Genomic DNA, 23,782 nt, shown 5'->3' on the forward strand with positions numbered 1-23,782 from the left:
AAATCAAATTGTATGTGAAAGTATCATTATGTGAGAGGCTCTAACTTTGAAGCTAATAAAAGAATCAAAAAATGGGAAGGACAATGAGTAAACAGGATTTAAAAATCTAGTCATGTCTTGGTATCAGAAATACAGACATAAAATTCTATATAACCAAAAAAAAAAAACCATGAAGTTAAAATCAAGATTGTGGTAACACAATTGCATTAAGGCAAAGAGAAAGATCACTGGCCTCTGCTTTCTGTTCTAGCCAGTTAACCCCCACTGATTGAACAGTTTTGGTGGGTAGGCTCCTACCAGGCTCCCAACTCATGGTCTTAGCACAACATGTCAGGTCTGGTAATATTCTAGAAAAGGAAAACTCCTTTAAGCAAAACAAAAGCTTTGCACTTACATCAATTCTTAATTCTTTGAGATGTAGCAACTCAAGCAAAACCTGCTCTTATTATCTTTGTTTCTATCTGTTACTTATATTTGGAAGCTTCCTGAGTAGTTATTTTAATTTATTTATTCACTAGATGAGAATCTCAAATTTGAGGTAATGTAGAAATTAGTACAAACAAGTGACATTTAAAGATCACCATAAAATTTCTTTCCAAATGCAGTTATAATAAAAAAAACATTCACACCATGTTTACACTAAGAAATACAATGATAATAAAACTAAAGGGAAAAACTTCAATTACTTTTATTGCCATAATCCAAAATTTCATACCTAACACTATCATTTCTGAGTTCCTCAAGGTGAGCTTTATAAAAGTCCTCACCTGAAGACAGGTAAGAGAAGGAATAGAGCAGTGGGAGGAGTGATGGTTTTGACATCAGAAAGACATGTTTGAATCCAAACTCCCAGGACTTATTAACTACATGACTTGGCAATGTTACACAACTCTACAAGTAGCCTCAGGTTCTTCATCTGCAAAATGGACATAAAAACAGCTCCAAGAGTGATTGTGAGGATATCGCTATTAAAGCAGCTAAAACATCAACTGGATGGATAGCTGCTCAGAATGTGTATGGTCCCTTCTATCGCCTCCCTTGATTCATTTCCCTCATGGATTTTTCAGAAAGATTATAATGTGTATTTAGAAATGAGTAGTTTGAAAAATGAAATCATAAGTTGGCCCAAAAAATCATACTTTAGATTTCATATACCATCATAAAAGCATAATGATGTAGATGAAAGGGGATGTTAAAAAGGAGAACTTTCTACTCTTGCGCTCACACTCAGGATATGTGCTTCCCTGTCTGCAGGGACTGTCAAAACCAAAAACCACCCCAAGTCTTACTGAGTCTTTTCCTGAGCAAGTTTTTCTTCTGTCTATTTTTCCCCCAATTACATAGCCCCTGCCCTAACTGGGGCAGTAACTATTACGTATTCCATGGTGGACTACTCTGACCACACTTGGTCTCCCTTTTCTGCTCCTAAGTCATTCAGAAGATCTCCCTTAGCTTTTGGGAAAAGGCCAAAATTCTCAACATGCTTCACACAACCTGTCACTACCTACATTTCCAACCCTGTTTCCACTTCTGAACTATGGGATTGAAACCAAAATTATGCCTCCAGACCTAAATAGATACTTTTTGACAGAAGATATAAGGAAGGCCAAGAGACATATGAAAACATGCTCAAAGTCACTAATCATCCGAGAGATGCAAATCAAAACGACAATGCGGTACCGTCTCACACCTGTCAGAATGGCTATCATCAACAAATCAACAAACGACAAGTGCTGGAGAGGATGTGGAGAAAAAGGAACCCTCGTGCACTGCTGGTTGGAGTGCACACTTGTGCAGCCACTGTGGAGAACAGTATGGAGTTTCCTCAAAAAACTAAAAATGGAACTCCCATTTGACTCAGTGATCCCACTTCTAGGAATATATTGCAAGAAACTAGAAACACCAATCAGAAAAGATATATGCACCCTTATGTTCATAGCGGCACAATTCACCATAGCTAAAATTTGGAAACAGCCTAAGTGCCCATCATCAGATGAGTGGATTAAAAAACTGTGGTACATCTACACAATGGAATACTATGCTTCAGTAAAAAAGGAATTCTTACCATTTGCAACAGCATGGATGGAACTGGAGGGCATTATGCTAAGCGAATTAAGCCAGTCAGAGAAAGATAAATATCTCATGATCTCACTCATTTATGGAATATAATGAACAACATAAACTGATGAACAAAAACAGATCTAGAGATGCATCGATTAGACCATCAATTCTCAGAGGGAAGGTAGGAGAGGGTGGGGGTAAGGGGGAGAGGTCAACCAAAGGACTTGTATACATGCATATAAGCCTAACCAATGGACACAGACAACGGGGGGGGGGGGGGGGGGGGGGGCGGATAAGGACACATATGTAATACCTTAATCAATAAAGAAAAAAAATTATGTCTCTAGGTTGCTTTAAAAACCATTATTAATAAAATAAACACAGTTATTAGTAATGCATTCAATGAGTGGCAAATTATTTAATTCCTGATTTAAAAAGTAGTAAGTAAAAGCTTGACTATGATTGAGATGGTGTGGTCAACTTAATACTATTGTTAATGCTTTAAAATAAATTTGTCAATACAGTAACACATTTATATTGCCAAAGGCTTGAAATAAAGCTAAGCACTACATTTCCCCCAAAGCTTCAAACCAATGAATAATATACTCCAAAGAAAACAGTATAATTTAAAGTAGTATTTGGGATTACAAAAGCAAAGTATGTAGTACATGGTACAAAAGTGGCCCAACACTAGAACAGACCATAGTTGTGAGGAAAAGAAAGTTATCTTTGAAAGAAAATAGAACAATTGCTGCTTGCTTTTCACTCAAGACTTAAAAATAGAAAACCTACTTTGGGATAAGGTTTTAGGCATATTTTAATTTGTATGACTGATTTAAATTTATTTATGTTGACTATATAAAAAGATAGTTCTTTTTCAAATTAACATGAAGGAGGAAAATTAATCAAAATAATTTTGTCTGTAAGCATTTTTCCCACAAAGGGTTTATCTCTTACACACACACACACACACACACACACACACTAGTAAACATTTGTGCTCTGTATTCTATATCCTAAGGCTACAATGTAAAATTTTATATAAACTGTGAAAACTATCCCCAAAGTGAATAAGAAAACACAGCAGTTATTCAGTATAAGTTCAGGAAATGTACTATTTATTAATTAAATGATCAAAAAGTAAGGGCCTCAACAAAGATGCAAATGAAAACTAAAATCCTTTGTGTACATAAATGGCACCTGTAACCAAAGGTTTGAAATCAGTAACAGAAAAGAGATGACAGCCTTTCAGAGTTCTCATTTCTAAGGTATCACCCAGGCTTTCATTCCCTAAGATTCCTTCTCTTCTGCACTTTACATTGCTAATTAAAACAGAAAGATTAAACAACAGAACTCGGAAACAGATTTATTTTTTCTCTCCCACCAGGGAGCTGGCAATAACACTGTCTGTTTAGTGTCTTTATTAAATTACTTCCCATATCAGCTCCACCAGGTTCAAGCTCCTCTACCTCCAAAGGAAATCAATCATCCGCCTGTCTGCTCATCCGGAATTCTAAACAACGATTACCCCTGAGGCTTTGCATGGCGTGACAGTAGAAGTTGTTCATTGATATTAGTATTTTTCTCCTAATACTGCAGAGGTCTCTTTGAGTTTCCGACTTGTTCTCTGGGACCAAGGTCAGAGTGAGCCTAGGAGACTGGGTTTTCTTTAAAGGAAAGCTGCTGGAGGGCCACTGGGTTACTGCCTGCTTAAAATGGTCCCGATCCATCACCTTCTGGTGACAACAGAGGCTGTCTGAATCTACTCACAGGTACATCAATCAGGTCAACAATTGAATATGGCCTTGGTGTGAACTTGAACAGCTCACACATTTAAAATGACTGCCTTGAGCACACAGAAAAGTATAAAGTGAGTTCAAAAGTCTGCCGTCCTTGCATTCATAGGCTCTGGGGTTCCTTTGGTTTCTGAGGCTAACAAAACTGTGGGTCCAGCCGGCTGTACAGCTGAGCACTCCTGAGACCAGATCCCGTGTGAGAGGGATCCTCACTACCCATGTTCCCGGGACACTAGGAAGCTGGTAAATTATGGAATCAGAGAATAGTGGTCTTTCCCTTGAAGCATAAGCTACAGCTCCAAGCCACCTTCCACACGAAGAACCTACAGGCCAGTGAATACACAACTCATGCTGACTGAAGACGCTCACCATTTGTTTCAGCCCCACATTTAAGGGATTTTCTTAGATGCTTTCCAACATCAACTTCCCATCGGTGGGATCTTCCTAGCTTCCAACACCCCCCCCCCCCCCTTGGCTCTACAACATTTTATACTGACATTTTACATTCATATTGAAAATCACCCAAAAAGTGATCATAGAGAGACTACATCATCAATGAAGTCAAAGGAACAATTCAAACCTAAGAAAACTTTTTATATCTGTGTTCATATGACACAGACATGGGCTCTTCTCTACTGAGTCATTAGATTATAGACCAGTGGTTCTCAACCTGTGGGTCGCTACCCCTTTGGCGGTTGAACGACCCTTTCACAGGGGTCGCCTAAGACCACCCTGCATATCAGATATTTACATTACAATTCATAACAGTAGTAATATTACAGTCATGAAGTAGCAACGAAAATAATTTTATGGTTGGGTCACAACATGAGGAACTGTATTTAAAGGGCCAGAAGGTTGAGAACCAATATAGGCAATGCCCGGAAAGCACCAGAGGCCACCTCAGAGCCACGTGCCACCACCCAGGCCGGAGAGACAGTAATCAGAGCAGATCCGGGGATACGGTGGGAAGAACAGAAGCTGCAAAATAATAAGCTGTTTGTGCAATGTATGCCACTTAAAATCCTCCCAAATTAAGTCCAGCAGGAGGGAGACTTTGCTTTAGAGAAAAGAAAATTCAGGTTACATGTTGTATTATAATGTGGTTCAGGGTAAGAGACCCTCTACTATCCTAAGGAACGAGTGTCGTGTCATGTTACTCTGACCACACTCTTTGTTAAGAGTTGTTTACTGTGAGACTGGAATGGATTCTGATAATGAGATGACATTCAACTTTCCCAGGAAGTATGAAAAAAGCCGGCCAGAGATCCTTATTGCCTTTTCAAAGCTGTTTGAAGTCTTGTTTTCAAAGGAGCTTAAAGTGCTCCTCGCTTCATCTCAAACCTCTGCAGCCACAATCACGGCTCAGCGCTGGGCTGTTCTGTTTTGTTGCAACCACAAACTGTCAGACTAAATAATTTTCTAAGGAGACTCTATTCATCTGAGCTGAATACAAAGAAAACCAAGGACAAGGACATTATTCAAACTGCCATCAGAGTCCCTTATCTCCCTGAGGCCAGGGCCACTGGTGAGGCAGAGCTTCAAATACCGCACTGGGTCCTGCCCTGAAGACGTTACATCCCGTGGATCAAGATGCCCAGTCCTTCCTGCCATCATGACACAGCAGCTCTGAGCTTCCTCAACCACCTCCGCTGAGACGCCAAAAATGAACAAGTACATATTCTGAAGGTGTTATCTCTTGATAGCTAGTCTGTGGCAGGCATTCTAGCATCCGTTCCTGCCATTTTTTATTTCCTGATATTTTATTTGTGGAAAGGCTCAAGCATGATACAATATACAAAAAAGGTAAAAGTAATGGGAAGGGAAGACACCAAAAATTCTGCCAATTTAACCGAAATAAATCTGTAGGCCAGTGTAGCAGGTACCATAAAGTAAACTAAGAATCCAGAAGAAAATCAATAGCACCTTTCAGAGTCCATCCAGTTTCACCAAAGCAGTCTTATTAAAATCCTCTAAAATCCTCTAGATGTCTCTGCCTAAGACTCACTCGTTCCCTAGAGAAAATGCTGGTTCAAAACAGGGAAGATTCTAAATTATTGGCCATTATTCATTGAGCATTAGTTTCCCCATAAAATAGAAGTAAAAAAAGAAAGAAAGAAACAGATCTAGAGTTATCCTTATAGAGCATAATTGAGCCAGTAGCTTCCAGAAAGTGCTCAATGAAACTCTATCTCCTCACAGCATACACAGAATGTTCTTAAATAACAAATATGAACTAACAATGTTCGGTGTTACCTGAGTGAAGCATTTTAATTTTATGTTCCAAAAGTATAACAAATGAATTGAATGAAAGAAAAACCTAGACATGTACTAGAAAGCTAAAAGTCCATAGAACTCACAATAGGACAAACTCTTCAGGAAAATAAATTAAAAAACCAGGATAATGAGGCTGAAAATAAGACTGATATTCTCATAGTTACACCATTTGTCTTTATGAAATCAAGTGATGATAGGTATGTGATTTATGAGATGCAGATGAAATATGTTAAGTAGATATTGGTTAGCAGTTATCTGAGACACTTGGGAATTAGTAATGAAAAAACTTCAGAATAAAACAGGAACTCAATTCTATTACAACTTTTATCACATTGCTTTCATTAATGAAATAATCACAATATAATACAGAAGAGGGCATGGCCATACTTCACTCACCTGCTTCTCTGTGAGAATGACTCTACCCAGTAACTGGTCTTCCAGACCCTTCATGGTGACAGTGAAGTCAATGATGGAGGTTCGAGCACTTATTTCAGGGGTGTAGGCTGGGTTGGGCAGTTTGGTGGTAATGTAGAGTCTGAAGCCATACATCACATCTACTTCCTTGTCACTGACTTTCACCTTTTTTATAAAAAAGAAAGTTAAAAGTAATAAAACAAAGATGCATCTTACTGTGTCTTTCTATATAGGATCAAGTGTTGCTGTATGCAATTACATACCTAGAAATAATTTGTACTAAAAATGAAATGATACTCAGGCATTCACATGACTTCAAGCCACAAGGAAGGAAGGAAGGAAGGAAGGAAGGAAGGAAGGAAGGCAGGAAGGAAGGAGGGAAGGAAGGAGAGAGGAAGTTCAATATATATCATGCAATAAATACAGAATTTATTACCAAAACTGTTGTGAGATGGATTCCCCACCCAAAATTTGGCTCAGAAGACTAGACTGATGATGTCAAATATGCACTAAAAGGATAGAAAAAGATTTCTTTACTACTCACATAATGGCATTTTCTGGGAGATTAGGTTAGGCCCCCAAGCAGGTCCAAAAATTCTCTTGAGAGGGTCAGGGGGGAAGCTGTTTTGGGATTTTGTGGTGGTGAAGGTATGGGGCTCGAATGAGGGTTCAAAACATGGGCATGGACAGGGAGTTTCATGATGTTAACTTTCCACCAGTGCCAAAGGAGAGAGAGAGTACCCAGATTTTCTTAACAGCTCACCCAGATTTGGGACAGAAAGGGAAAGAGGCATGACAGAGCTTGAAAACTGTCCACAGTCAAACATCAAAATGGAATCAGACGTTTTTACACACGTCAAGTAGATAATCCTAAAACGACTACTCCTGAATACTTTAATCCCAGCTCAGGAAGTGTGGGAAAACAAAGCAAATGCCTCTTGCCCCAGACTTGAATTTGAGTTACTGCCTATTGAGAAAATTTCATCTGTGTCACATTTACCTGGCCTCATGTTAACTGTTCTGCACAGTTTATCAAAAGGCTTAACCTACCTTAAAGGTAGATCCAGTCTTAATGAAGTTTCTCTCCAACACATTTTCCAGGGCTGGATCTAGTTCCTCCCCAACATCTTCGATCAGCAAGGGCCTTCCAAGAGAAAGACTGTCCTCCAGGTGGTTCCTGAAGTACTTGTGATTTAGAGATGTGATCTAGAAACCAGATCAAAATGTGGCTCTTGAGAGAGATATCACACTGCCATGCACAGAGATAACTCACAGGAAGCTGAGCCTAAGCATTCTGTCACCGGAGGCAGGTACAGGGAAGTCAGGGATCATTACTTGAAACCACAGTTGGTGTGAAGGGATACAGAAAGCTTAAACCCTGTCCATTCTTTTGCTCAGCAGACCATCACTCCCATTTACTGGGAAGCACAAAACATCTCTGGGTGGCAACACTGCCTTTCCCTCACCATCACTTTTGTGATAAATAATCCTATATAATAAAAGGGTAATATGCAAATTGACCCTAAGGGCAGAAAGACCAGGAACAATTGGTTGCTATGATGTGCACTGACCACCAGGGGGCATATGCTCAACACAGGAGCTGCTCCCTGGTGGTCAGTGCACTCTCACAGGGGGAGCTCCACTTGGCCACAAGCCTCTTCGGCAGCGCAAAGGATGTCCAGGGAGCGGGCCTAAGATGGCAGGTGGACATCCCCCAAGGGGTCCCAGACTGCGAGAGGTGCAGGCCGGGTTGAGGGGCCCACCCTGACCCGAGTGCATGAATTTTCATGCACCAGGCCTCTAGTCATAGAATAATTATGAAGGGTCCTTATAAAGTGCTGTCATTTGGTGTGACACAACTCCAGCCTGCTCTGTTTATCAAAGAGAGCCTTAGACACTAACAGAAGAGAGTCTGAGACCTTTGGAAGGTGGCATTAGTAGCAATCAATACAAAGGCAAATAATGCAATTTTTAGAAATTATTTCTAAATATCAATATCTAAATATTAATATCTAATATTCTATATCACTTTGTAAGGTACATAAATGTTGGATCATTATGTTGAATACCTGAAACTAATATAATACTATATGGCAGTAATTATAAGTTAATAAAATAAACCAATAAGTTTAAACAAAAAACAGCTCTGTAAATAAGATAAAGATGATAGATAGATATAGATATACAATTATTTCTAAATAACAAATATTTTATTATTCTTGGATACTTGTTGTTCTGGGGCAATAAAACTTGACTAGTAACATAAATATACCCAAACACAACTTACCTGGAGTTCATTTTGGCTTTCTTTATTTTTAATCCAGATCTTGCCTTGAGTCTGTGGATCAATTAACAAAGGATAGCGAGATGCCTTTGTGACAATAATTCCGTTCTGAATGGATAAATCGTCATTTGGTAGGCCTTGGAGGTTCCATTCACTAATCGTAGGAGCATCAATCAACATCTCGTTGAGATTCAGATTGTCAGCAAATGGAATCTCCCGGGCTTTCATTTCCTTCTGCCAGTCATTTAACATCAGATTGCGGAATTCTTGGTTAAATGGACCAGAATAAGACAGAAAAGCCGTGGCCAACAATACATCCCCTAAAATGGAAAACAAACACCACTGAAATACTTTATGATCAGACTTGTACTTGTGTAGAATATTAAAAATAAAAAAAAATAAAAACACCATTCTTTTAAACTAAATTCCAGAAACCAAACTGTAACCACATGCTGCTGTGTCTTGATGAATAAGCAGTAGTTTGGTTTACTGTTAAACAGGGTCCAAATGGTCCACCAAGGATTGGCTGCTATAATCAAGCACTGGAGAATTTTTACTCTTGTTGGATTTGGGAGGATGACTTCTGAGTTTAAGATACAAAACTTAGAAGACAGAGCCTCTATTCAAAGTGACCTTGATCAATATCATCTTTCACTCATGGAATTTAAGAGTCCTGATAATAAGAGGTTTAAAGGTCATTAACACATCTAATATGGACTGCATAGATGTCAGACCAATATTCATTCTTCTGAAACACTGCAGACTCACTCTCTCTCTTCTCTCTCTCTCTCTCTCTCTCTCTCTCTCTCTCTCACACACACACACACACACACACACACACACACACACACGTAGAACTTTAAAGTAATAGAGTTTGTATTTTGATTAAAGCTTAAATTTGCTAACTCCCTATCACAGTCAACACATAACCTCATTAACACAGGAATTTACATACCTACAAGTCTTTTAGTTTGTGCAGCAAACTCTTTACTCTGCTCTGTCCATCTTTCTTTTTCTCCTGCCAAGCCACCGATCAGCGCAGAGGCAGTCTGCATCTTATGTCTGCACCGCTCGGCATCTTCAAGCAAGGTCTAAAAAAGGTCGAAACCAGGAGGGAACCTTTGTTTAGATAAATACAGCCTCTGGCTAGAAAATGCAACTTAAAACATTATATATGATCTGCCTTTCTGAGACATGTGAGCCATTCATTTCCTGGAAAGCATAAGATTCAGTTCCCGTGCGCCTGTGTCTGCCTAAGCCTCTCTTTAGGGAATTTGAATGGATTTCTCGTGTGGGGCCCTGAGCCAACTGTCAGACCCTCCCTAGACGTGAACAACTGAGAAATCATAGAAATCTGTATCATTTGTGATTTCTGTAAAAGAAAATCAGAAGTAAAATACAAGCATGCATGCTAATAACATAAATCACACAAAAACCATAAAGAAATACATACTGGTATACTTATTTTAAAATTAGAAAAATTTCTGATGTTAAAGTTCCAGCATCATTATCGCTTTATCTACACTACATGTCCTTTCACATCAGGTGAAACTTGAGATTATCTTCAGATTGTGGGGTTCTGAAGCTCGTTCTCAAAATCCAGCCACACTTGACTCAGCAGGTCCCTCCCTGCTGCTCCTTGTGTCAATAAAGTCCTTTAACCAGACTTCCACATACTGTTGCCATTTGATGCTTAGTTATTAAAAACAAACGGTTCTGAGTCTATGTTTAAGAGACAACTGTTAATTCTACTTGTAAAAATGTATACTTATAAAGTAATGATAGATATAAAGATTTAGCTGTGTGACCAGTACCTAGAAGTTCATGTATAATATTTCTATATATTTACATAATATATATACATATTTAGCATTTATAGTTGACCCTTGAACAAAGTGAGGGTTGGGGAAACCAACTCCCTGAAAAGTTGAATATTCATAGTAACTTTTGAATCCCCAAAAACTTAATTACTAATAGCCTATTGTAGACTGAAAGTCTTACTGATAACATAAAGTCAACACATATTTTGTATGTTAGATGTTATCCTATATAATAAAGGCAGAGTATGCAAATTGTCCCCTCGACTAGGAGACCGTCCAGGAGTTCGACCAGGAGGTGGGGCCAACCGGGGGAAGGGAGGGAGGCCCTTTTCGGCAGTGTTGGCAGGCAACTCGGGGAAGGGAGGGAGGCTCCAGCCAGTGGCAGCAGCAGCAAGCAGCTGGGGGAAGGGAGGGAGTACCTGGCCGGCAGCCAGCAGCTGCTAGGGACCCTACCAGTGCACAGATTTCGTGCACTGGGCTTCTAATGTGTATATATATATATATATATATATATATATATATATATTCTTACAATAAAATAAGCTAGAGAAAAGAAACAGTTATTAACAAAATCATAAAGAAGAGACAATACATTTACAGCATTATGTGTATTTATTGAAAAAAGCCATATATAAGTGGACCCACGTACTTCAAATGCACAGTATTCAAGGGTCAACTGTATATGCTAAATATCAAACAATAGAGGATTATTTAAATAGATTATGGTATGTTGTGAATAAGAATACTCTGAAGCCATTAAAAAATAATCTCATAAAAATGTGTAATCATGATATATCATTAAGTTAAAAATTCCATTTATAAAGCAGTATGTACTGAATTATCTATTACAGTTTTAAATAAATTTAAAATACATGTAATTCAAGGCATATGTTCAAATATGAAGTGATAAAGAGCAAAATATTTCTAGTGTCCTCTCTAGGTTACCTATGTGTATTTTCTATAAGGAACATGAATTGCTTTTGTAGTAATAACACAATACAGTGCTTTACAAAAGCATGATATTTATTCAGCCTGCCTAAAAGATTGTTTCAAAGATTAAATAAGATAAAGTGGGAGGATCTGATTTGAAAAACATGAGAAAAAAATGCTACACAAGACGAAGTTATCCTCCCCATTGCAGGGAAACTCAGAATGTTCCCGTTCCAGAGCCGACTCCTATTTTGGCTGAACACCCTGACGTCTCACCAATGGCCCTTAGTGTCTGTTAGAAACAACATCAAGCCTTAGTGAGGGATGATGTGCTGTGTTTGCATTTGTATAAACTCGATGAAGCCTTGATCTAAACCAAACCTCGCAGAGAGAAAGCAAGAAAGGAATGAGGGATTGCCACAGCCGTGAAGTGTGACAGCCCCTCCCACGCCAGGGGGAAGTCACCTGCTTTTCCGTCATGGCCTGTTCGTACTCGGCCTGCACCACATCCAGCTCTGCCTGCTTGTCGTCCAGCTCCGCCTGGGCCTTCTGCAGGTCCTGCATAGCCACGACGTAGCGATTCTCCTGCACCACCAGGTTGGCCTGCACAGGACACACAGGAGGTGTGGGGTGGCAGCAAAGCAAACATCCAGCACTTCAGAGACTGAGAACACTCCGTTATGTCTCCTGGTTATACCTGCTCTTTGTTCCACCCTTAGGGTCTTTTCAAATTGTGTTAAGTCAAGACCAAATCTTCCTGTGAACTTGACATAAATGTTCACAAGCAGAAAAATTAGAATTCATTAGAATAGGAGTCAGCAATTTTTCTCATATTTTATGCTTCCAGGGCCAAAAGGTAAAATCAAGGCCATCAATGTCTGTGTCAACCCTGTCGCTTTTAGAGAATTCCTGACACAAGACCTTGGACATTATCATGGGATTCTGTGCTATAGTTTTCTGTATTTCTTTCTCTTTTTTTTTCTTGTTTCTTTCTTTTTTTTTGAAGTTGACAATGTATAGGAAACTACCAACAGCCCACATGGGCTTAGTTCCCTTACAGAACGTCTGTGCCTAAAGGCTCACACCGTTCTGATTGGAGCAGGATTACAGAGAAGAAAGAAACATCTTGTGTGCAGCCTTTCTGTCACTTGCTGTCCCCATGGACCTGAGTACAATAATACCAAAGGCTGAAAACTCCTGGGCTGTGTGAAAAGTCAAGACCCAGTTGACCTAGAGACCCCTCACAGGCACGTATCATGCAGCTCTACCCAGAAGGCTTACCTTCAGAGGCAACACTTCTCTGTTTATAGAAAAAAAGGACGCCATGGCTTTGGTCCAGGAGCAAAGACCGGCCACATTCCCACATACACGTTTAGCAGTTTCGATGTTGTAGTCTGCCATTTCAAAGTAAGGACCCAAAAATTCTATCACTTCTTCATTGATTGTGTCTTTTGGGAATTGCTATGGGAAAAAGGTGTAAAATTAAGTCAAATGCTTCTTGTCATGAAGTCATATTCACATTTTGCTCACAATGCTATTGAACACTGAAATGGAAGAATGATGTCGTATTTTGTCAATATTTTAGGATATTAGACAAAAGTCCTAAAGGTGAAAGCAGAGTAAGCAATCACAACAAAGAAGTCAGAATACACTTTGTCTTCTATGGACAAGATATACCAACCCTAAATAAATTTTCTGCTATTCAAGGAAAAGGAAAGTATTTCAGTAATGAACACTAAAATGGTTATTAGAATTTCAGAAGCAATAAAATTTTCATGTCATTAATCCTAAATAGGCAAATTACAAACCTGTAAAATCAACAATGGAAAACAAATACACCAAGAGATATTTAGCCTAAGGACATATATATTTAGCATTTAGCAGCAACTAAATCCTTAATACATTCAGACAGAGGTTCTATTAACTCGCCTGAAATGTGCAGATAATAACTTAGACATTAGGCCTTGAGGGTGATGAATTAATTTTTAACCATAGGACTATCAAGAATATGAAAGAATTGTTATCTTCTTGAGGAATAAAAAATTTTAAATAGTAGCAGAAATGTATCAAGAATACCTTCTTACATCAAGAGAAAATACTGATCAAACAAGGACTTTGGACCTTTTAAAAGTGGTGTTTGATCATCTAAAAGAGGATGATTAAATGTTTTTCAAGTAGAAAAAAAAAATTGGTGCCTAAATAACTCAGTGAAACAAGCCTTCACAGAAGAAATGTAATGTGGGATAAAACACAATCTCATTCAGACCTGTTTGAACACAAGTTTCATATTTTATTTGTCTGGGATAAGTCTGTGTGGCCCACTAGTTTCATAAGCTACTTATTGTTATAGCTGCTGTAAGATAATGTAGCCACAGTAGCCACTGGGCAATGCTGAATTAAAAACTGAACAAAAGATAGTGCTAAAGTTATCACTTGGGAAGTGGATGTGGGTAGGGTATTCCCAATTAATTGTCTCAAGATCTAAATATGACAGTTAAAACTTCTAGAAAAAAAACTCAGAAGCATTTATTCTGCCTTAGAGGTGGGCAAAGATTTCCTAAACAGAGTGCAGAGAGCACTTAAGGAAAATATTGAAAAATTGGACTACATTACTAGTAAAGTTAAGAACGTCTGCTTATCAAAATACACTATTAATGGAATGAGCAACTAAGGTAGAAAGTGGAAGAAGATAGTTGCAAACATATAAATGATAAATTACTCATGTTTTATATATGAAGAAATTCTACAAAGTGATAAAAATTTGAACGACCAACCTGTAGGTTCTGTAAAAAGTTCCCTGCAGTCATCAGTTTTAAAGATTCCTGCCAGGAAGGAATTGTACAGCTTTTTTCCGGGTCAATTTTCACTGCATTGACTTTCCTTTGAAACAGCAGCAGCACACAATCCATGATCCTCATGATGAGGTGAGGGGGCCGGCCCAGCGTGCGGACGGTGGCGATGTCTGAAGGCTTGATGGTCTGGGGGAGGAAAGGAGGTTAGCATCCAGTCTCAGATGAGAAAGTGCGGACAAGCCTTTCATCTCTAAATGCAACGATTCTGACAGAGGCAAACAAGCATTTTTAAACAGATGCAGTCATGGGGGCTAGATGCGTATTTAATCCCAAATAAACCCATGTCCCCAAAAGTTCCAATGCTGAGCAGAGAAGGAGCTGTGACTTCCCTAAAACTGTACAGGCCACTTAGTGTCAGAAAAGAGAAGAGTGTAATCTGAAAGAAAAAAAGAATCGTCAGCACTTATGCAGATACCAGGGTTCCCTCCACCAGGAAAACTCCAGTATTTGCAGTGCTTTTTGACGCATTAGTTATGTAGGTCAAGAATCTGCCTCTCTCTCTAAAGTAACTCTGACTTGTCACAGTGGACTGACACTAGCGGGTAGCCCCGGGGCTGACAGATTGAATAATTAGAGGTTTCTTAGCTGGAAACTGACCTTTAAGTGACAGAACTTGAGCAATAAGAATTTCACTAAGCTGTTAGAAAAGTCCTGTTCCATTTCCAGTACAGAGATTCTTATGGCATAAATTATTTAATAGTCACAGAATCATTCTGGTTGATGGTAACTGGCTCTCTCTCTCTTAAACTCTTTTTGGAATAAGTAGTGGAAAATATTAAATATAAAAATCAGATATGGTACACTCTCTAGACAAATAGTGTACATCCATTCCTCCCAGAGCTTGAAAACCTTCCATCTTATCTGCATCTGCATCCCTCCTGCCAAAGAAGATACCCAATGGCCTTCTCATCAAAGCTAATGATCTTTTCTCCAAGGACTGAGAAAGAAAAGAAGGAAACCACTAAACTTGATAAGCAGGAATGTAACTATATACTTTGAAAAGATTTGTTTCAATAGACTAGTATTTGTGAAAGCTAGACAGCAGGAAGTGAAGAAGAATTGGGAGGGGAGAGGAACAACATCAGAGATGGCAGATCGATCTTTCTTTGAGATGTGTGGTTATAAAAGAAAGGAGAGAAATATAATAGCAGCCAATGGGAAATGCAGGGTCAAATTAAAGTTATATAAACCTTAAGAGCTGAACATGCTTATTTTACTTTAGCTTTAGAAAGGGGAATTTTCAAACAGAATTGGGTACCTAGGTAAAAGAAGTTGAAGAGAAGGTTATAAATGAAGTTAAAACTATTTCAGCTAAGTATTGAAATCCTCTCTTCTCAGCATGCAAAGCAAAATGACTGTTATATAATTCCCATACATCATTGCAATATAATAGTTATTTAACATCTGGAGGCATTTTGTATGTTTACGTCGAACAGATTAGCATTGAGATAGGAAGAGACACATTCTTTGCTGTTACCTTATTTGTTGTATCGATTTATGCAGGATCCTGCATTATGTAATCATCAGTGCAGAAATGTGTGGGAACTGGGGTAAGATGATCGGGGTTGTGCAAGATGATTTTTATTAATTTCTTTCAATGGTTCTGTCTCCATTTTTTTGCCTCTTTGGGAGCTTTTGAAATCTTGAAATATGGTACTACCAGTGTATACAAAGAAAGTTCCAGGTACATCCAAACTCTAACATTTTGGCATCATAAATCAATATATGAATTAGATCTTGCCTTCTCTTTTATCTCTCCAACTTTTCACATTGCACTTATATTTGACATGACTTTCCTTGCTGCTTCACTATTCCACCATGCACTGTCTTCCTTACAAAAACAATATGTAATTATATATGTGTTTTCCGATGGTCTTAGGCGACCCCCAAAGGGGTCACGACCCACAGGTTGGTGACCCACAGGTTGAGAACCGCTGGCTTAAAGACTTAACTTGGATCAAAAAGTTCCAGAAATGTTTCCGGAAATGTACTAAGGAACTTGTAAAAAAGTAACAATTACATTATCAAATAATGGTGCATGCTCAGTTGAGGTTATGTAACTTGGATTAGCAATAGACACATCAGCAGCTTTTCCCTTTCTTCAGCAGCTTTTTGGGCCAAGAATCAATAACATAAGGCAGTAAATGAGTAAGACTGAAGTAAAAGCAATCTTAAATTGAGCCCCCAAAAATCTTAAATTGAGACTTCAAAACTGGACCAGCCCTTTAGGGTATGGTCTAGTTCAGTGGTCGGCAAACTCAGTCAACAGAGCCAAATATCAACAGTACTTCTTCAAAATAGACTCGCCCAGCCCGAAAACTGACTTCTGCGCATGGGCCACGAAGTTTGTATGTGCGTCCGCACGTGGTATTCTGTGAAAGAGCCACACTCAAGGGGCCAAAGAGCCGCATGTGGTTCGAGAGCTGCAGTTTGCCAACCACAGGTCTAGCTCATTAAACTCATCATATTTACTCAGAATCCAACCTCCTTTCTAATTGCACTATTTGTTATTGCCACACAATTGAATCAAATATTTGTGTTGGAAGCCTGCTCAAACTCTGACATTAATGAGCTACTTTAGATCAGTAGTTTGTCATATGGATAATTCATAGATAAACTCAGAGAATGTTATGGCTTACAGACCCACTCCTGTGTCCTCAAGAAATGCTTGAGGAAATGATATTTGAGCAATTTTATATGTCTTTCCCAATGTCACATAGCTTATTGGTAACAGTGAACATGAGAACCGAGGACTCCTGACTGCCATGATATGGCACTGCCCATCAATCAATCATGAGTGAGGAAAAGAGATGGGAAGTAGCACGTGCAAAATATATAAAGAGCTAGTAACATCTCCAAGCAAAAAAATATTACTTGAAGTTGTTCCCGTGGAGAGCACTTTGGTCTGAAGCATTTCCTGTTGTTACTCGTCTCTTCTTAGTTTTCCTCCTTGGCCCTATGCTTGACATCTGTTATATCGCACATTTACCTGCAGGGCTGCTTCTGCTTCTTCTAACGCTGGTTTGGCTGCTTCCAGTTTCTCTTCTGCAATGGCTTTGTCCTTAGAGATGCCGTCTACAATGGCTTGTGCTTTATCCTTTACCTTCTGTACCTCAGCCTTCACCTTCTCGGCAGCCTGTGCCTTCATAGTCACTTCTTTTAAGACCTAATTCAATATACAACGAACAAACAAAAAAGCCTTGTCAAAAATTAGACCCAGCTGAAAGGGCACATTTTTGCCTTGGCTTCTTGATTTTGTCCACTTATACAATTTTTCATACATAAAACTAAGAGTATTCTAATGGAAATAAGTATTTTTCACTTTCGTGGCTATAACTTAGCAACTTGTATATATATATATATTTAACATTTGTGAACCAGGAATTCAAAATAAATGTGGTACACATGTGAATGTCCACCCACCGTGTCAGCTTTATAGTTTGCCACTTGTAGCTCCTTTTCTTTCACTTCCAGTTCTTTGCTCAGAGCTGCAACAGACTCTGAAGCTTCTTTTAGCTTTTTCAATCCAGTATTCATTCTGAGATTGAAAATCCAAGAAAGCAATGTTAATTTTGTGGTAGCTGGCCACATTTTCCAAGTGGTCTATATTATAGATCGTAATGGCCATATTTGAAGACTGAGTATGCATACAAACAGCAAATCCAGCAGGGCTTGATAAAAAGGGATGGGTCCAGGCTTGATTACAGCCTAAAGACATTGGTGTGTTTTCCATAGACTGTGTGTGGGAAGAGAGAACCTGCTAAAAATATTCTGTATGCCTGGCCAGTGTTGCTCAATGGTTGAGCATCAACCTATGAACCAGGAGGTCACAGTTCAATTTTCAGTCATGGCACATGCCCTAATTGCAGGCTATATCCCCAATAGGGGACCTGCATGAGGCAGCCGATCAATGATTCTCTCTTTATCATTGATGTTTCTATCTCTCTCTCCCACTCTCTTCCTCTCTGAGATCAATAAAATACATATTCTTTTAAATATTCTGCCTAACATGAGGAACATCAGCATTTGTATCCTGCAGGAAACATGTTTAATGAAGTTTAGTTAAATGACAATAGACTTCAAATGTTTGAAGCCTATCATGGAGGAAGGAGAATCAGTGACTTCCACTTTTTGAAAGAGACCAATGAGCCCTAGATGGTTTGGCTCAGTGGATAAAGCATCAGCCTATGAACTGAAAGGTCCAGGGTTTGATTCCAGTCAAGGGCACATGCCCAGGTTGTGGGCTCAATCCCCAATAGGGGGCTGCAAGGGGTAGCCAATCAATGATTTTCTCTCATCACTGATGTTTCTATCTCTCTCACTCCCTTGCTCAAATCAATAAAAATATTTTTAAAAAGGAGACCAATGAGGTTAAAAGCAGAAAGATTTAGGATCAAGAGGAGAAATGAATTTAAAATCATCAGAACAACATCGTGAAGGGACTAGCTACCTACCTGAGCCTGAATTAATGCATCTTAAAGACTGGAGCCCTCAGAGTTATTTAGTATAATCACTCACCCAGGTGTTCCTCATGTAACAACCCCGGCTTATTCTGTCCATATTCAGGCAGAAGATGTAAGTGGTCAGAAAAGAGTAGGGTAGAGAATGAAATATGGAACAAACCTCAGCGAAGTACTTATTCACTTATATACAGTGAATATAAGCAGGAAACAGAGTATCCTAGATACTCAGAAAGGATAGCAAGAGAGTGAGGAGGGGATGTCTGGTTCCTCAGCTTCCTTCCAGGTCTAATATTTCTATAATTATGTCAGTCAATATTAGACAAAGTGGTAGGCCACATAAACACTTGGCAACATTTTTTTCCTATTGGGCAAGAATATAGCCCCTAGCAGACATAAACCTTTGAACAGGCTTGAGAGAAGGTTTTTCTCAACCCTAGCACTGTTGGCACTTGGGGCTGAACAATTATTTGATGTAGAGGTTGTCCCATGCACTGAAGGATGTCTAGCAGCAGCCCTGACCTCCACTTATTTGATGCCAGGAGGACTGCTCCATGCCCCCATCACTGGAGTTTCAACAAACAAAAATGCCCACTAGGAGTAAATTTGCCCTCGTTGAGAGTGACTGCTGTAAAATAACCCCATATTTAAACTTCACACTTACCTGTTGGCCAGAGTTTGCACTTCCACACGCTTCTCTCCATATATGAACTTGTAGCCCTGAATGAAGGACAGGTATGACTTGGGAGTCACGTGGGTAGAACGTCGGAATCTCTGGAAATAATCAACACACTTCTCAGCTACCCCATCCTGAAAGGAGCCCATGCACTGGACCACTTCCTTCTTGGTTTTCAGACTGCAGTCAATGTCATAGGAAGAGAGGAAGTGTTCAGACACTAGAAAGAAAGAATAGAGATGACAGCATGTGAAATATGAACATGAATTACCATGATAAAAGTTAACTAGCTATTTTTAAAGACTTATTATTTCTTAGGACTCCATACCATTTTTAGCCCTAACCAAGTAGATATAAGTCAGCATTTTTGGTCCCAGGCCTATGACATCAATAATTTTATTTTCCTTTTCATGTATAAAACTATCACAGACTTTAAATCTATCATCACGCTTTGTTTTCTGGTACTTATGCAAAGAAGTCTCTTCTACAACAGCTGCAGCTTCTGGTCAGCAACCAGCCTGTTGTATGGTTTACATAAGGACAAAAGTGGTACAAATAACTCAGAAATCAGTGCCCACTTGGTACTCATATTTACAATCTTATTTTTTTTTACTCAGAACCTGTCAAATCCTTAATTCGCTCACACTCTGACTGCATTTGGCTGTGGATTGTTCATCACTAATTTTTCTTAATCCCTGGGCCAATTTGTTCTTAAATGTAGCAGCTAGTCATTTGCAGTCAATTCTAATTTGAAGCATCATTTTTAAATGTTTGGGTAAAACCTCCTGGTGTTCACTTTTATCTTCCCAACAGTGCCAAACACAGGGCCAGTTCTAAGACAGCATTTCCTAGTATAAGAATAGGCCACAAAGCCAGAGCTAATCAATCACACATACATATTAAGTGTCTGCTACACACCAACCACTGTGTGGTGCCATGGAATAAAAGAGGAGGATGACACTTGGTCTCAACCCCAAGGAACTTTAAAGGGTTTCATATAATGCAGTTAAATCTTATCATAACCATTTTTATGAATCTTAGGAAAGATGGCCTATGGATTTTCTTTAAAAAGACTTAAAATATTGAATAACGTACGTAAGAGTTGCAAACCGAAATGCGGCCAATAAAAAGGAAAATAAAAAGAAGGAATGAAGTGAACAAACCTATCAGGTGATAGTTGGCAAAGAAATAAAAGTGGCATCTTTTCACCAATAGTAACTGATCACTAAATTAATGTGGTCATTGTGGAGCAGCATCTACATCTATGCAAGTAACAGAGACTGCTTATCAGTGTGAGATCGATGGGAGGCAGGTAAAGAGGAGGAGAGACCATTAGAAAGCTATTTGGGTTTTCCAGGTGAGTGGCAGTGATTGCTTGGTCTTGGGTATCAGTGAAGGAGAAAGAGTTGAGTAGATTCCACCAATATTTAGAAGATAAAGTTGACATGACTTGATGATGGAATAGATCTGAGAGTCGAAGGGTGAGAGGTGCTAAAGACTAGAGATCTCTGATTGCAGTTTAAGGGACGATGATGGGACCTCCTGGGAGAGAGAGGCCAGAGGAGAACCAGTTCCATTTCAAACATATTGAGTTTAAGGATCCTGTGAAACATCCATGACAGTGCATCAAGTAGGCAGTGAAGTGCACTGATTTCAAGCCAGAGGAGAGACCACACTGGAGATAAAATTGATGAGGCATATTATGTCAGAGGCTGTGCATGAGCCTGCTGGGAGGAGACTCTGGAGTGAAGAAACAAGTCTGTCTTGCCCTCCCACATGCCTGGCTCAATACACTCAATAAACATGTTCTGAATAAGTAAACAAATAGATGCATGCATGAAGGTCAGAACACTTGCAAGGAACTGAGGACACAGACATGTAAGTTTCCCTGACCATGTAATCTTGGCTTGAGTTGATGCCATGAGATTTAAAACTATGGGACAGATTTGTGAGAAATAAATAAAGGTAGAATCAGTAAGACCTCTGTCTTGTGAAAGAACGGATGATCAAAACATGTACTTGGCAGAAAGGGCTCCATATTTAAATTAAATGATCTTAATTATGGTGTATTATTGTGATTGTCATCTGAAATTATTTTTGTTAATAATAGTACCTTACATGATAGTTTACAAAGTACTTGCATACTAATGATTACATCTCATAGTAAACTTTAATATAGCATAGCTCTTAAATACTGTCATTTTGTGCACTGCATTCATATCTGACTTCAAGGAATTTTTAAGTTTACACTTAGTTGTATTTACATTTTAATAGGACTTAAATTTTACATCACTGGCCTTTTCTCAACCGTTATGTGACAAAAGAGAAAACTGTACAGTTGTCCTTCAAATATATTAAAATCACACATTGGAAAACCATAATTTTCAGTAGTAGTGTCTTAAAAACAAAACTTCCCCAGTGGATAAGAGTTTGTTTAAAATATAGATATGGCTTCTAGTCAAAATACTGATGCTACTGTTTTCTTATGCCTCTGACAAGTCCCTCAGCTCATCATCCCCAGTTGCCCCTCCTATAAAAGGCAGGAGACATGCTAATGAGTCATTCACTGGGTACCACAGAGCTGGAGAGCAGGTGAGGGAGGCAGGAGTGAGGTGAGGTGAAAGGGGAGGCTCCAAAATGCTTCCTCCTCTCCACTTTTCACTGTTTTACCTACTATGGCTACCTGTAAGGTTTTACTGGGATAGAAGACTCTTCTTAATTTTAATTAGTATTAAAATACAATAATCAGAGAAAAAGTTTGACAGCCATAGCCATTGAATCAGGGTTCCCCTGAGGTTCTGATGCAGTAGGTCAGAGGTGAAACCTAAGTATCTCCACCACCTAAAATATTCACAGATAATTTCTCATCAAAAGCTGGGAAAGACCATGAACTAAATGAGTGCTCTCTAATATCTCCTTTCCTACTTTTATGTTCAATCTATTCACAGAGTAAGAGAAGCATTAATGTCCCATAGGATGGGCGACTAGACAGAAGCAGCAGCAGCAGGGACCCCAGCCACAGAACACTCTGGTTATCATCCTTTTCTAAGGACAGACACCGTCAGAGGATTGCTGGATAATGATTTCCAATTTAATATCGAGCACTGCAGCCACGAAAAGAAACATCCATGAGACACATGGCTTAAACTACTCATAGGTTGGCCAATCCACCGATGAAGGAACAGAAATGCTATCAAATTAAAAATCTTAGTGGCTTCCTGTGACATTCCAGAGCCTGCCTGCGACTCACTTGAAACACAGCTTCAGAACTAGAACACTGTCCATTAACCCAAAGGGGTACAGGCTGGAGATCACACACACACACACACACACACACACACACACACACACACAACCATGCTTTGGGAAAAATTAGAAAATTTGACCTCTAACCTTGGACAAAGTGACTTTTGACTCAATCCAGTACAGTGACAGCACATAGCACAGAATGTGAACAAACACTGGAAACCAGACACTTCGACATAAGACTTCCCACCACACTAACCAGCAATTAAGGCGTCCTTCGGCCATCGGCTGAACCAGTCAACAGTGCATCCTGAAATCAGGGCAGGGAACTTCAAAGCTCGATTTCGAAATTTCTCTCCCACGGGCGAAAAGCAGAGCACAACGTGGAGGTTCTGCCGGACCCGACTCATGAAGTACTCATACAGGTTCTCGTTGGTCGGAGGACGTCTGGGGTGTTCTCTTTTCATGACTGGTATGAGATCACTGTTAATTTCATCAACTTCATCACGAGCAAATAGGTTGGAGACCTGAAAAAAGTGCAGACATTCAAATTCAGTACAGACCTATGGAAACAGATGGAAACGGGTAGCTCGATTTGTACAATGTATTTCTTCCATGTGTGTTCTTAAACTCGCCTTTAGGAAATTAACCAACAGCCTTCAAGATGAGATACACCACTTTTTAAAATACACGAGGGATTCTATTATTCACTACAAAGTCATAGCCTGTTCTTATAACCTCCCTCTTCTGTTTTTTTCATTTTTCACTTGGAGCACTCATTGAGGTTTTAAATGGATAGCTCCACATTTGGGCGTTTTATTCTCCAAAAACCCAATAGAAAAAGCCATTCTTTATACTGATCACCGAACCCCCAATAATAGCACTTATTCAAAACTCTCATGCAAGGAAATACAGACAGCACTAAAGTTGGAGGGAATCTGAAGAGACAAAATACATGAACAATAAAAG

General features: G+C 39.2%; 1 protein-coding gene across 1 annotated transcript in view; it reads right to left on the reverse strand.

The window, feature by feature from the left end:
* DNAH5 (dynein axonemal heavy chain 5) overlaps positions 1 to 23,782 on the reverse strand; it is a 183,356-nt gene that overhangs the window by 31,428 nt on the left and 128,146 nt on the right. The window contains exons 55-65 of the mRNA XM_070411907.1: positions 23,073 to 23,340; positions 19,556 to 19,787; positions 17,855 to 17,969; positions 17,421 to 17,597; positions 14,354 to 14,557; positions 12,861 to 13,040; positions 12,045 to 12,182; positions 9,785 to 9,920; positions 8,833 to 9,149; positions 7,596 to 7,751; positions 6,528 to 6,710 (exon numbers count right to left, since the gene is read on the reverse strand). Coding sequence (XP_070268008.1) covers positions 6,528 to 6,710; positions 7,596 to 7,751; positions 8,833 to 9,149; positions 9,785 to 9,920; positions 12,045 to 12,182; positions 12,861 to 13,040; positions 14,354 to 14,557; positions 17,421 to 17,597; positions 17,855 to 17,969; positions 19,556 to 19,787; positions 23,073 to 23,340 — 2,106 coding nt within the window. The remainder of the gene's footprint in view (positions 1 to 6,527; positions 6,711 to 7,595; positions 7,752 to 8,832; positions 9,150 to 9,784; positions 9,921 to 12,044; positions 12,183 to 12,860; positions 13,041 to 14,353; positions 14,558 to 17,420; positions 17,598 to 17,854; positions 17,970 to 19,555; positions 19,788 to 23,072; positions 23,341 to 23,782) is intronic.

This window comes from Myotis yumanensis, unplaced genomic scaffold (genome assembly GCF_028538775.1).
Source record: "Myotis yumanensis isolate MYYU_CA2020_CCGP unplaced genomic scaffold, mMyoYum1.0.hap1 SCAF_4, whole genome shotgun sequence".
Classification (NCBI taxonomy): domain Eukaryota; kingdom Metazoa; phylum Chordata; class Mammalia; order Chiroptera; family Vespertilionidae; genus Myotis; species Myotis yumanensis.